General features: G+C 40.3%; 1 protein-coding gene across 1 annotated transcript; it reads left to right on the top strand.

Moving 5' to 3' along the window:
* Positions 1–10,253: 10,253 nt before the first annotated feature.
* Positions 10,254–12,671, top strand: LOC139393108 (uncharacterized). Its single transcript, XM_071141463.1, has 5 exons — positions 10,254–10,293; positions 10,570–10,818; positions 11,037–11,291; positions 11,598–11,846; positions 12,336–12,671. Exons 2-5 carry the CDS (start codon positions 10,674–10,676, stop codon positions 12,428–12,430), a joined length of 744 nt encoding a protein of 247 aa, XP_070997564.1. The 5' UTR covers positions 10,254–10,293; positions 10,570–10,673; the 3' UTR covers positions 12,431–12,671.
* The last annotated feature ends 3,419 nt before the right edge of the window (positions 12,672–16,090 follow it).

A 16,090-nucleotide genomic window follows, 5' to 3' on the forward strand; every position in this document is an offset into this window, starting at 1 on the left:
TCAAAAACATGCATCCTGTTTGCAACAAGGCACTAACGTAATACTGCAAAATAAATTGGCAAAGCAATGAACTTTTTTTGTCCTGAATAGAAAGTCTTATACTTGGGGCAAATCCAATACAACACGTTACTGAGTAGCACTCTCCACATTTTCAAACGTAGTGGTGGTGGTGTCATGTTATGGGTATGCATGTAATTGTTAATGCATGTAATTGTTAAGGACTGGGGAGTTTTTCAAGATAAAAAATAAACGGAATGGAGCTAAGCACAGGCAAAATCTTAGAGGAAAACCTGGTTCAGTCTGCTTTCCATCAGACACTGGGAGATGAATTCACCTTTCAGCAAGACAAAAACCTAAAACACAAAGCCAAATCTAAACAGGAGTTGCTCACCAAGAAGACATTGAATGTTCCTAAGTGGCCTAGTTACAGTTATAACTTACGGAGTCAGTTGATGGAGTCAGTTGATGTTGCTAGTCCTAACTTTCCACCAGTACTGTACTACACTGTACCGTCCTCCAGTCCAACCAGCGGTGGGATGTTGACCCCAATGTTGTATATAAACTGGACTGCTGATGCTATGTATTTACCATTGAGAGGCTATTTACCATTGAGAGGCCACTAGTTGGACATATTGCCACTCCCAAGTAGCAGTCCTCCATTTCAATTAAATGTTTCAAGGACAAAATTACATTTATTTAAGTTTCATTTTTGTAGTAGTGGGGACAGTAACATTAGTCATCTCTATAAATGATACATTAAGGATTATAATTTTTTTCCGTTATTTAACTAGGCAAGTCAGTTAAGAACAACTTCTTATTTACAATGACAGCCTTCCCCAGCCAAACCCGGACGACGCTGGGCCAATTGTGCGCCGCTTATGGGACTCCCAATCACGGCCGGATATGATTCGAACCAGGGACTGCAGTGACGTCTCTTGCGCTGCGCCACTCAGGAGCTCAATGTTTAGCCGTGTAATAGAACAATTTAGCAAAAATGAACGTACACATTAATAAATACGTTTCTATAGCTTCCAAAAATATTTTTTTACCATCATGACGGAGTGCCAAGATGGAGGCACAGTGGCTTCAACACACCCCCCCCTATTAGTCATCTAGTGTATATATAAATCATTGGTTGACCCCTGTCACAGTGCTGTCCTTCACCACGGCAGCAATCTCTCACAAAGTGTTCACTCATCTTTCTGCTGAAAGACAAATTCCAGACCAAAAATGTGCTTAGTAAAATATGAGACTTACACAGACACACATGGCTAAGTTGATGGGTCATGTAAATGAGTTCAATAGAATGTTATACAGTGGGTCAATAACAAAAGTGTATCTCAATACTTTGTTATATACCCTTTGTTGGCAATGACAGAGGTCAAACGTTTTCTGTAAGTCTTCACAAGGTTTTCACACACTGTTGCTGGTATTTTGGCCCATTCCTCCATGCAGATTTCCTCTAGAGCAGTGATGTTTTGGGGCTGTTGCTGGGCAACACAGACTTTCAACTCCCTCCAAAGATTTTATATGGAGTTGAGATCTGGAGACTGGCTAGGCCACTCCAGGACCTTGAAATGCTTCTTACGAAGCCACTCCTTCGTTGCCCGGGCGGTGTGTTTGGGATCATTGTCATGCTGAAACGTTTCATCTTCAATGCCCTTTCTGATCGAAGGAGGTTTTCACTAAAAATCTCACGATACATGGCCCCATTCATTCTTTCCTTTACACGGATCAGTCGTCCTGGTCCCTTTGCAGAAAAACAGCCCCAAAGCATTATGTTTCCACCCCCATGCTTCACAGTAGGTATGGTGTTCTTTGGATGCAACTCAGCATTCTTTGTCCTCCAAACACGACGAGTTGATTTTTTATCAAAAAGTAATATTTTGGTTTCATCTGACATCCTCCCAATCTTCTTCTGGATCATCCAAATGCTCTCTAGCAAACTTCAGACGGGCCTGGACATGTACTGGCTTAAGCAGGGGGACACGTCTGGCACTCCAGGATTTGAGTCCCTGGCGGCGTAGTGTGTTACTGATGGTAGGCTTTGTTACTTTGGTCCCAGCTCTCTGCAGGTCATTCACTAGGCCCCGTGTGGTTCTGAGATTTTTGCTCACCGTTCTTGTGATCATTTTGACCCCACGGGGTCAGATCTTGCGTGGAGCCCCAGATCGAGGGAGATTATCAGTGGTCTTGTATGTCTTCCATTTCCTAATAATTGCTCCCACAGTTGATTTCTTCAAACCAAGCTGCTTACCTATTGCAGATTCAGTCTTCCCAGCCTGGTGCAGGTCTACAATTTTGTTTCTGGTGTCCTTTGACAGCTCTTTGGTCTTGGCCATAGTGGAGTTTGGAGTGTGACTGTTTGAGGTTGTGGACCGTGATACTGATAACAGATAAAGACTGATAAAGTGGAGGACAGAGGAACCTCTTAAAGAAGAAGTTACAGGCCTGTGAGAGCCAGAAATCTTGCTTGTTTGTAGGTGACCAAATACTTATTTTCCACCATAATTTGCAAATAAATTCATAAAAAATCCTTCAATGTGATTTTCTGGATTTTTTTTCTCATTTTGTCTGTCATAGTTGAAGTGTACCTATGATGAAAATTACAGGCCTCTCTCATCTTTTTAAGTGGGAGAACTTGCACAATTGGTGGCTGACTAAATACTTTTTTGCCCCACTGTATATATATATATATATATATATATATATATATATATATATATATATATATATATATGGGGGGATACAACCATCCCAGCTCTGCCGATTTTTCTGTGAAGAGACAGAATCATTAGATCCTTTGTTTTGTACTGTCCATCTGTACTGTAGCTTGTTTTGGTCGCAGGTTCAGGAATGGCGGAAGAATTGCAACATTTACCTGGAGCTAACTCTGCAAATAGCACTGCTGGGTGATTTAAAAAGTCATAGTCAATCGATCAATAATATAAAAATGTTCTTAGTAAAAATGTGTATCTTTAATTTACAATCTGTAGAAACTGAGAAAAGGAAGGTTCAGAACTTTTCTGAAACATCACAGCACAGTTGAAAAATATACGGCAAACAGAAATCAAAACTAACAATGAAAGAAAGTTGAGTAAGTAAGTCTTTATAAAAATAATTGCCTCCACGTTTTTATGGTGGAATGTTGACTATAGGCTACTTTGAACCATGCAAGGTAAGATATAATATGTGTCACGCCCTATTTTCTTTATATTTTGGTTAGGTCAGGGTGTGACTAGGGTGGGTATGCTAGTTTTAGTATTGTCTAGGGTTTTTGTATGTCTAGAGTTTTTGTAAGTCTAGGTGAATTTGTTTGTCTATGGTGGCCTGATATGGTTCCCAATCAGAGGCAGCTGTTTATCGTTGTCTCTGATTGGGGATCATATTTAGGTAGCCATTTCCTTTTTGTGTTTGTGGGATCTTGTCTATGTGTAGTTGCCTGTCAGCACTCGTTTGTATAGTGGTTTGGTTTGTTATTTTGTTCAGTGTTCATTCTTTTAATAAATAAGAATGTCCGCATACCACGCTGCGCCTTGGTCCGATCCTTATAACGAACGTGACAATATGAAGTAAAATGTCCAGGTTTCAAAGAATAGTGATGGTAATGATAGGCCTAACAGTCTTTAGGTAGATGGAAAGGCTTTCCCAAAAACCTTCTCAATATAATGTTAACTCGTTACAATGCCTACTATTATCCAGTGGTGGTGGTGTAAAGTACTTACTTAAATACTACTTAAGTAGTTTTTTGGGGTATCTGTACTTTACATTACTATTTATATTTTTGGCAACTTTTACTTTTACTTCACTACATTCCGAAATAAAATAATGTACTTTTTACTCCATACATTTTCCATGACACCCAAAAGTACTGGTTACATTTTGACAGGAAAATGGTCCAATTCACACACTTGTCAAGAGAACATCCCTGGTCATCCCTACTGCATCTGATTTGGTGGACTCACTAAACACAAATGCTTTGTCTATAAATTATGTCTGAGTGTTGGAGTGTGCCCCTGGAAATTTGTCAATAAAAAATAAGAAATGGTGCCACCTGGTTTGTTTAATATAAGGATTTTAAAATTATTTATACTTTTACTTTTGATACTTAAGTACATTTGACCAATTCCATTTACTTTTGATACTTTTATATTTTTCAAGTATTTTTAAAACCAAACTTTTAGACTTTTACTCAAGTAGTATTTTACTGGGTGACTTTCACATGAGTCATTTTCTATTATGGAATCTTTACTTTTACTCAAGTATGACAATTTAGTACTTTTTTCACCACTGCATTTACACAAGTATTTAGACCCTTTACTCAGTACTTTGTTGAAACACCTTTGGCAGTGATTAAAGCCTTGAGTTTTCCTGGGTATGACACCACAAGTTTGGCACACCTGTATTTGGGGATTTTCTCCCATTCTTCTCTGCAGATCCTCTCAAGCTCTGTCAGGTTGGATGGGGAGCATCGCTGAACAGCTATGTTCGATCAGGTTCAAGTCCGGGCTCTGGCTGGGTCACTCAAGGACGTTCAGAGACTTGTCCCAAAGCCACTCCTTTGTTGTCTTGGCTGTGTGCTTAGGGTCGTTGACCTGTTGGAAGGTGAACTTTCACCTCAGTCTGAGGTCCTGAGCGCTCTGGAGCAGGTTTTCATCAGAGATCTCTCTTTACTATGCTCCGTTCATCTTTCCCTCGATCCTGACTCATCTCCCAGTCCCTTCCGCTAAAAAACATCCCCACAGCATGACGCTGCCACCACCATGCTTCACCATAGAGATGGAGCCAGGTTCTTTCCAGACGTGACGCTTGGCATTCAGGCCAATTAATTCAATCTTGGTTTCACCAGACCAGAGAATCTTGTTTCTCATGGTCTGCGTCTTTTAGGTGCCTTTTGGCAAACTCCAAGTGGGCTGTCATGTGCCTTTTACTGGGGAGTGGCTTTCATCTGGCCACTCTACCAGAAAGGCCTGATTGGTGGAGTGCTGCAGATATGGTTGGCCTTCTGGAAGGTTCTTCCATCTCCACAAAGGAACTCTGAAGCTCTGTCAGAGTGACCATTGGGTTCTTGGTCACTTCCCTGACCAAGGCCCTTCTCCCCCAATAGGAAGAGTCTTGGTGGTTCCAAACTACTTCCATTTAAGAATGATGGAGGCCACTGTGTTCTCGGGGACCTTCAATGCTGCAGACATTTTTTGGTACTCTTCCCCAGATCTGTGCCTCGAAACAATTCTGTTTCAGAGCTCTATGGAAAATTCCTTTCGACCTCATGGTTTGGTTTTTGCTCTGACATGCACTGTCAACTGTGGGATCTTATATAGACAGTTTTGTGCCTGATGATGAATGGAAACAGGATGCACCTGAGCTCAATTTTGAGTTTCATAGCAAAGGGTCTGACTACTTATGTGAATAAGGTATTCCTGTTTTTTATTTAGAATAAATTTGCTAAACATTCTAAAAACCTGTTTTCACTTTGTCACTATGGGGTATTGTGTGTAGATTGATGAGGATTTGTATTTATGTAATCAATTTTAGAATAAGGCTGTAGCGTAACAAAATGTGGAAAAAGTCAATAGGTCTGAATACTTTCCGAAGGCACTGTATATTTTTGTTCAGTATAGTTAGACCCCTGACCCCCATTAGACCACTGACAACCAGAATTAACCCTGATTAGGAAAAGGGGTGTAACAGGTGCGTGACGTCACTCCGACTCCACACAATTTTGTGTGACTGCCTCTGCGATGCATTGCTGCAAGGCAAACGCAGCGCTCCATTGGAAATTAATGTACTTCTGGCGTACCAAAATGCAATGATGCTGTAGGTGTGATTGAGATGTTAAACCCTCATATCCACCGCTCCAGTAGAGGCTCCTAGAGACTTCAAACTTCGTATGTAGGAGTCTTTCCTCATGCTGAACAAATTTGTCTCAAGCTCTCATAAGGTCCATCAGGATAGATTGTCAGACATGCATTTAGGTTATGCACCCAGTAGGTCCCTCAGGTCCTCTGGTACTGGCCTTTCAACTATCCTAAATCCTAGGACCAAGAGGCAAGGAGAGGCAGCCTTTAGGTATTATGCCCCCAGCCTCTGGAATAGCCTGCCAGAGAACCTGACGGAGGCCGAAACTGTGGACATATCTAAAAGAGATCTTAAAACACACCTTTTTAGATTAGCTTTTCTTTAAAGTGCTTTTTAGTCATTTTTATTGTTATTATTTAGTTTTGTATCCTCTTATGTTTGTTGTGTAGTAAATATTTGTATTTGTTTTTTCCTGTGAAGGACATTGGGTTGCATTCCATGTCTGAAATGTGCTGTATGAATAAAGTTTGATTTGATTTCACACTGTAGGTGTGATCAAGGCATAGATTAAGTGAGACTGCTTATAACAGCACCACCTATAGGCCAATCAGTGCCATTCTGTTTGGCCAAGTTACTCATGGCATCTTGTTTCTGTGTGTCAAATTAGATTTATTTTTCTTACTAATGTATGCTTGACTTATTTGACCATGCTTCACTGTGAACCCCTAATTATTCTATAACCACAGCATGGGCACACACACATAGTCTATACCTTTAACATTATGTTAGACATATATTCTAAAATAAGCACTTAGAGGTTGTGTGATTAAAATGTCATTTTTGTAAACATATATAACGATTTTAAACACACAAAATAAAGGAGTTTAGTGATATAATATGTAGACATCGAGTGTAGATGCATGAAGACACATTGACATTTAACATTATATATACACTGTGGAGCTCCAAGGACTCTGGGTTATTGCATCCAGATTCCGTGTTCAGCTAGTCAACTAGCAGTGGTGGGAAAAGTACCGAATTGTCATACTTGAGTAAAAGTAAACATATCGTAATAGAAAATGACTCAAGTAAAAGTCACCCAGTAAAATACTACTTCAGTAAAGTCTAAAAGTATTTGATTTTAAATATACTTAAGTATAAAAAGAAAATGGAATTAAGTATCAAAAGTAAAAGTATAAATTAAAAGTATACATTTCAAATTCCTTATATTATGCAAACCAGATGGCAAAATGTTCTCCTTTTTTTAAATTGATGGATAACATGGGGCAAACTCCAACACTCAGACATACAGTGCCTTGCGAAAGTATTCGGCCCCCTTGAACTTTGCGACCTTTTGCCACATTTCAGGCTTCAAACATAAAGATATAAAACTGTATTTTTTTGTGAAGAATCAACAACAAGTGGGACACAATCATGAAGTAGACCGACATTTATTGGATATTTCAAACTTTTTTAACAAATCAAAAACTGAAAAATTGGGCGTGCAAAATTATTCAGCCCCCTTAAGTTAATACTTTGTAGCGCCACCTTTTGCTGCGATTACAGCTGTAAGTCACTTGGGGTATGTCTCTATCAGTTTTGCACATCGAGAGACTGACATTTTTTCCCATTCCTCCTTGCAAAACAGCTCGAGCTCAGTGAGGTTGGATGGAGAGCATTTGTGAACAGCAGTTTTCAGTTCTTTCCACAGATTCTCGATTGGATTCAGGTCTGGACTTTGACTTGGCCATTCTAACACCTGGATATGTTTATTTTTGAACCATTCCATTGTAGATTTTGCTTTATGTTTTGGATCATTGTCTTGTTGGAAGACAAATCTCCGTCCCAGTCTCAGGTCTTTTGCAGACTCCATCAGGTTTTCTTCCAGAATGGTCCTGTATTTGGCTCCATCCATCTTCCCATCAATTTTAACCATCTTCCCTGTCCCTGCGGAAGAAAAGCAGGCCCAAACCATGATGCTGCCACCACCATGTTTGACAGTGGGGATGGTGTGTTCAGGGTGATGAGCTGTGTTGCATTTACGCCAAACATAACGTTTTGCATTGTTGCCAAAAAGTTCAATTTTGGTTTCATCTGACCAGAGCACCTTCTTCCACATGTTTGGTGTGTCTCCCAGGTGGCTTGTGGCAAACTTTAAACAACACTTTTTATGGATATCTTTAAGAAATGGCTTTCTTCTTGCCACTCTTCCATAAAGGCCAGATTTGTGCAATATACAACTGATTGTTGTCCTATGGACAGAGTCTCCCACCTCAGCTGTAGATCTCTGCAGTTCATCCAGAGTGATCATGGGCCTCTTGGCTGCATCTCTGATCAGTCTTCTCCTTGTATGAGCTGAAAGTTTAGAGGGACGGCCAGGTCTTGGTAGATTTACAGTGGTCTGATACTCCTTCCATTTCAATATTATCGCTTGCACAGTGCTCCTTGGGATGTTTAAAGCTTGGGAAATCTTTTTGTATCCAAATCCGGCTTTAAACTTCTTCACAACAGTATCTCGGACCTGCCTGGTGTGTTCCTTGTTCTTCATGATGCTCTCTGCGCTTTTAACGGACCTCTGAGACTATCACAGTGCAGGTGCATTTATACGGAGACTTGATTACACACAGGTGGATTGTATTTATCATCATTAGTCATTTAGGTCAACATTGGATCATTCAGAGATCCTCACTGAACTTCTGGAGAGAGTTTGCTGCACTGAAAGTAAAGGGGCTGAATAATTTTGCACGCCCAATTTTTCAGTTTTTGATTTGTTAAAAAAGTTTGAAATATCCAATAAATGTCGTTCCACTTCATGATTGTGTCCCACTTGTTGTTGATTCTTCACAAAAAAATACAGTTTTATATCTTTATGTTTGAAGCCTGAAATGTGGCAAAAGGTCGCAAAGTTCAAGGGGGCCGAATACTTTCGCAAGGCACTGTACAGTAATTTAAAAACAAAGAATTTGTGTTTAGTGAGTCTGCCAGATCAGAAGCAGTAGGGATGACCAGGGATTTTCTCTTGATAAGTGTGTGAATTGTACCATTTTCCTGTCAAAATGTAATGAGTACTTTTGGGTGTCAGGGAAAATGTGTGGAGTAAAAAGTACATTATTTTCTTTAGGAATGTAGTGAAGTAAAAGTTGTCAAAAATATAAATAGTAATGTAAAGCACAGATACCCGAAAAAAGGACTTAATTAAGTAGTACTTTAAAGTATTTGTACTTATGTACTTTAGATCACTGTTAACTAGTATAACTTGTGATTGACTCTACAATGTGAAAAACATTACATGGATGATGGAATACAACTGAAAGAGATGGTTGTCTGAAATGTTTACGTGAAATTAACAAATGTTAGATCAGCTTTAATAGGATATGATGAAACAGAATGTGACATAAGGGGTTATAAATGGGAATTTAGATAATTTTACAGCATATGACATTTGACATATGACATATGACATTTGACATATGACATATGACATATGACATTTGCAAATATCTGTATCAGCAAAAAATACACTTTTTAAGAGTAATACTTTGTAGTTACTGTGTTTGTTTTTATTCTGTTTGAGGTATTGATATTGAGGTTCAAACCAGAGTTTCTGACACTGTTGACACAACCAAGTCACGTGTGCCTAAAGCTAAAGTCAAAGTCTGTTTCATTCAGAACTTTTTGTACTTTTGATAAGAGATTCTGGTACAAGCCATGCACTGAAACCACGTTCTCGGCACTCCTAAATTCGTCATACACTCATGTATTACACATATGGTCTCATATCTTTCCCTCCAATTGATTCTGTCTATTAAAAATAGTAAATTAATTGACTTCAGCTCTCCAGGAGCAGGGATGGGGAGTTGGAGACCATTTATTTTATACCTCAGAACATTGCCCTCTACATGTTAGTTCATAGTAAATGTTGCCAGTTCTGTTTTGCCCTATTTAATGGTCACTACAGAAATAATGTATTTTTAATAGGCAGGTTTGAATGGGCAGGGCAGGTTCACTCTCAGTCTGTTCTTTCTGATAAGGTGTGTTTGTTAACCTTCTCACTCTACTACTTGACTCTGTAACAGTCCCATATTCCTGGTATCCATTCACCTCACTCCATCGCTGCAAGACAATGAAGGATACACACACCCTGCTTAATCTACTTCTGCTGCTAGTGTACCTTGCAGGTAATATGATATGGAAAAAACAACATTATTTTGAGATAATATTTTGTCAAAATCTATTTTTGAGGATGCCGAACGCGGTTTGACATCAGTCAGTAAGTCTGTATGTTCTGGAAACTTTCTGCTAAGCTCGATAACCATGCATATGTTCAGTGTCTGCTGAGGTTAAACTTTTGTTTGGACAATAGGCTAACATATTTGGGTCTAAGCATAATGATAGTTTTCGTGTTACATATACATTATAACGTCTTGATGACAGACTGTTTTTATGAACTTCCAGGATCAGCTGTGACCACTGATGGAGGGAAGGACAGTCCCAGTAGGTAAACCACAGACACATGACAAATTAGTCAACGTATTATAGTATGGCAACGTCATTGGAGTGTTGGGTCCTCTGGATTGTACCTGTGGTAGGGCAGTAGTGCTAACAGCTAGCAGATAACTACTGTACAGAAATTAGGGGTCAATTGGAAATGCCATGACTTTTAATTTTGTTATCATTGTAGCAATTTATCCCTATTACAAGTAAATTTACACCCTGTGTGCCAAAAATCCGGTAGGCCAACATTGCCTGATTGTGCACTGTAATTTTCAGATGGTCCCTTGGAACTAACCATTTTGGGACCTGACTTTGTGACTGTGGGCGTGCCATGCAGCTTTGACTGTTCCGCCCAGTGCTCTCCTTCCTGTAGCTACAGAATGAGTATCGACGGGCAGATTGGACAGGGGAACGAAGTGTTCTTCACAGCTCGCCAATGGGAGGAGTCCCTAAACCTCACATGCACTGCAAGGAATGATGACTCTGGGAGGTCCTCTACAGTAACAAAGATACTGCAGGTTTTAGGTGCGTGGGTGGTTTGTTGTTTTTATGACACTTCACTTGAAATTAAAGGTGATGGTCTTTATGATATTAGGAATGGAGGGATAATTCAATGTGTTGTAATTTACTGACAAGATGTCTGGATTACTGGATTAGTGTTATATGAAATTATTTTGCTCATGTTTTTCACATTGGTCATAGGATCTAGACTATTATCTAAATGTGTGTGTTCCTCCTTGTAGCTGGACCAAGCAATGTATTGATCACAAGCCCTGACTTGATGACCCCAGGTGCCCCACAAAGCTTCCAGTGTAACGCCGACTGTCGTCCCTCCTGCAACTACACTTGGGGGATAAAGGGCCGATGGCTCGGGGGGCAGGGGAACGAGATTACCGTAACTCCTGAAGAGTTGGCCACCTCTGTTACCCTGAACTGCAAGGCCATCAACAGTGTGTCTGGGCTCTATGCCATGGCCACCAGGACAATACCTGTGACATGTAGGTTATTGGGAGATGTAGAGCTTCCTCTAACAATTGTAGATGATTTATTGTCATTAGTGTAATGCAATTGTTCATATCCATATCCAGGGCCGGATTAAGAAATCATAGGCCCCGGGGCTTTGTTTTGTTATAAGCCCCCTGGTTGGATATTTTTGGGGGCCTTTTCAATAGCTTGATCTATCAATTAACACACTTCCCTTATCCAGTATACATTCTACATTTGATGATTAAAGAGTGATTTTGGGGTTTTGGTTGAAGTGATACTTGAACCAGCTTCTTCCTTTACTTTTTGTCTCCCATCAGCTGGTCCATCAGAGGTCCACGTCATTGGTCAAGACTCTGTTGCAGTTGGCTTCAAGTCCAAGTTTCTGTGCACTGCCAAATGCATTCCTACTTGTGACTACTGGTGGATCGTTGATGGTCACACTGTTTATGGCAGTGAGATGGAGATGACGGTCGAGCGACATGTAAAGTCAGAGAAGATTAAGTGCTACGCTCAGAATACGGTCTCAATGAATTTTGACGTGGCAACCAAGACCGTACGGGTGGGAGGTACAGCAGAAATCTCATGATTATACATTTTGAGTAACTACAGTCATAAAAAAAAATGTCAGACAAATCAAATCCAAATCGAATGTATTTATAAAACCCTTTTTACATCAAACAGATGCCACAAAGTGCTTATACAGAAACCCAGCCTAAAACTCCAAACAGCAAGCAATGCAGATGTAGAAGCATGGTGGCTAGGAAAAACTCCCTAGAAAGGCAGGAACCCTACTGTAGGAAGAAGCCTAGGGAGGAACCAGGCTCTGAGGGGTGGCCAGTCCTCTTCTAGCTGTGCCAGGTGGAGATTATAAGAGTACATGGCCATTAAGGCCAGATTGTTCTTCAAGTTGTTCCAACATTCATAGATGACCAGCAGGTTCAAATAATAATCCCAGTGGTCGTAGAGGGTGTAGCAGGTCAGCACCTCAGGAGTAAATGTCAGTTGGCTTTTTGGTGTTCCTTTTGTAATGTTTTTGTTGTTGTTGTGTGTTACAGATGATGGAAAATCCATGGCCACACAGGCTAAACAGACTATAGACCTGCTTCTGTTTGCCTTTACACTCTCACTCTACACTGTAATATCACCATAATCCAGGAGAGGGCCGTTTTGTACAAGGAAGTAAGTTGTTCTCCACACGCACATCTGAATAATTTGAAAACATGTCAGCATTATTACAAACAGTGCCTTCCATATCAGCATATTTGCTGATGATAAGTGGAGTGGAAAGGCTTGGCTGAATCTTTCAATATTAAATTACTACGTGTGTGCAAACATCATCACGTGTATACCCTATTTGGAATAAATATTTAATAAAGACAAATTTACATTAATTTAGTAGCATGTCTTTTTTGCAATGTGTAACTTTTTTCCAGACTTGAGATGGAGTTGAAACCTGCAAGCATGCCATCTTCATGGAAGGCACAGACTTTGAAGTGATGTATTTTAAATGGCGTGCTGATGTTGGACAGGCTCAAGACAAGTCAGGTCCAGTTTAACACGACAATTAAAATACATTACTTCAAAGTCTGTGCCTTTGGGGGAAAAAAATATGTAATATAGATATTGTTTGCTCAAATAATTTACACTCCCAATATTTGTCTAGAAACTGCATAACTGCAATAAAATACATGACAAACTGTTTTTGAAATGTTTTGTGTTTTCTCAAATAAGTTCTGAAACAATTATCTCAATCAATTGCCATCATACTGAATTAAATATTTGAAATGTGAAATAGTTTGGTACTGTTAGTTGAAGTGCTATTTTCACACATCGTCTGACTGATGATTAGCATTAACTTCACAACAGATGAGGGGCCCACCCTGCATCTACTGTACATGTACATTTTGATCTGGAATGTAATCAACATGCATGAATATTAAAACACACTTGATCACGGAGTGCGATTAGTCCGCTTTTGATTATCACTGATTATATATCAGGAGTTTATTTTATGGTACATAAGTACAATCAATGTTCCAGAGAGGCAATGGTATCACCTACACGCACACCCTCTCTATCTTTTCAAGCTTTTCCATGCATAACCCTTTTGTCATCTTGAATTATAGTTCAATTGGTTAAGTTAATTAATGCATTTTAAATGGAAAAATAATAAGTGTCCTTTACTAATATAAATATTATACCAACAACCACTGTATCTACATAAGAGCTATTCGACATAATAGGATAAACAGATTAAAACATGTTTGCACACTTTCTTTTGTCTGTAACCGTCACCTGTCTGAATGGACGAGAAGAAAACAAAGTGAACGCTCCCTCGCTCAGAGACTTGTCACTTGGCAGTATCAAAAGGCTCCGTCGCAGTAGATCAACGCCTACGAACACAAGGAACTAGCGCGCACGCCCTAACCAGAACACAATGCCGTGGAGCTGATTACCCACATAAAGGTCCAAACGATAGCGGCGCTTTGCCGGCACTGTCGGACAATGTCTTGTTTTTGAATTGGTTCCTGATAAGATTGTCAGACAGTTTTTTTCCGGAGGTATAAGGGGAGAAGAGCTCTTGAGTGGACATTTCAGCCCCTTTGTCGCCCGGATCTCGGCAGCAGAACCATGGTTCTCCTCTGCACATTTCGTCTGCCTCTGCTGCTCACCTGCCTGGCAGGTAAGATACCACATTCAACTGAACCTGTTAGTGTTGAGGTCAAATCTACTTCAAGTCAGGAATGACATTTTCTCATGCAAATTTGTAATGGAAAAAAAAATCTGAATTTTTCTGAATTGTCAAAGTAGCGAATAAGAAATAGTTTTGTAATTAATATCCAAATGTTTTAAACAGAGAAGTGCCTGCATGTAATGTGTATCAAGGGCCTAGGCCATATACATGTGTTATTAATGCTTTATAAGATAGTTCATTTAAAGTGAACCATTGTGATGGCATGGGATTCTTTTTCTTTCCGTTTTTCTGTAGGAACACTTGCCAGTGAGAGAGAGCAGGGCAGGATATCGGAGGAAACCACACCATGTAAGATACATTAGGTTTCTGGCATCATTTCTAAGTATACAAAATAAATGTATGCCAAAAGGCTATATGCATTAATCACCCATTGTTTATCCTTACACTAACATTATAGCATTATGGTGAACAATTTAAATCCACTTCGTCCTAATTTTTTACCATTATGTTTATGACTCAGGGGCTTGTTTTCCGTTCTGTCAGATGGGCCGTCCTTTGTGGAGATCAGTGGGGTGAACATAGTGACGGTGGAGGTTCCCTATGGCTTCCAGTGTTCAGCCAATTGCTTCCCAACTTGCACCTTCACCTGGACCAGAGGAGGGCTCACCACCCAGGGCCCACAACTCAACCTCCAGCTGAAGGAGCAGGTTCCACCACAGGTCCTGATCTGTATGGCTACAAACCACACCACTGGGAAGTCAGTGACAGTCAGCAAAACAGTCAACGTGACGTGTAGGCTACTTATAAGCAGTTTTTATCAATCTAAACGAATATTTAGAAATCATACTATGCCAACAGATGTTATGCTTTTGTGTCTCTGTACTGCATATCCAAAGGTTGTGGAGCTCTGTTCTACACTCTCCAACCTAATTCAACCGACAATTATTATACGACAATGATGTATTTTCTAGCTGGACCGTCCAATATAAAGATCACAGGTCCTGATACACTGTCCAGTGGAGTGACGTCCAACTTTTCCTGCTCTGCTGATTGCTACCCGTCTTGCTCCTACACCTGGACAATTAGTTATGAAGCACAAAGCACAGTGACCACCAAATACGGTCAAGCCATCTCCGTCACACCTGACTCCTGGGAGATTGCAGAGGAATTGATCTGTGATGCTCAGGACACTGTCTCACTCCTCTACATCTCAACCTATGTCACACCTTACGTGGCCGGCCCGTGAGTGGAATTTTTGTCATTTTTTTCAACTTTGGAGTGGTCCATTGAAGTCGCATTGGATAATTATTACTATATTATGTTAGTCATATATTCCGTGTACACTGCATTTTTAGAAACTTCTAAGAGTTTATAATCAATTAAACACATAATCAAGTGTTTACTTCCACCTCTTCCCAGGTGGACCGGGGGCCATTTTGATCACGGGTGCCAGCTCAGTGACAGTAGGAGACACTTACAACTTTGTGTGCTTTGTTGACTGCACCCCCTCCTGTAACTTTACCTGGACATTCAATGGAAAGATCTTCAATGGTGACGAGATCCAGTTGCCAATCTTCCATAAGGGTGATAAGCCCATGGTTGGCAGTAAACTGGTGGTTACTGTTGATGATTACAGGCACAATGAGGCACTGACGTGTGAGGCCAAGAATGTTGCCTCAGGGGTCACTGCTGTTAGCACCAAGATCCTCAGCGCCACTGGTAAAGTCAGAGTTTTTATGACAAAAGATTTGTCACAAGTCAATATTTAGAATCGGATGTTTGGAGGTGACAGTCCAACATTTTGTAAAAGCCAACTCAAAGTATTTATCTTGGTATCTCTCTGAAAATAAAATGTTCCTCGTTCTTTCTGTCCTCTTCACCTCTTTTCCACTCCCGTCTTCCAGATCCTATCTCTGTGCAGCCGGTGTCCCAGGACAAGCCCTTGGCACACCAGCCCTTCTCACTGCAGTGTGTGGGCTCTCAGAATCCAGCCTCCATTTTGTGGTTAAAAAATGGCCTCCCTGTAGCTGTGTCCGGCAGGGTCAGTCTCTCCCCCAACAATATCACTATGTCTTTTAGTCCTCTGCTCCAGTCGGATGGTGGGCTGTACCAATG

Source organism: Oncorhynchus clarkii, chromosome 33, assembly GCF_045791955.1.
Source record: "Oncorhynchus clarkii lewisi isolate Uvic-CL-2024 chromosome 33, UVic_Ocla_1.0, whole genome shotgun sequence".
NCBI lineage: Eukaryota > Metazoa > Chordata > Actinopteri > Salmoniformes > Salmonidae > Oncorhynchus > Oncorhynchus clarkii.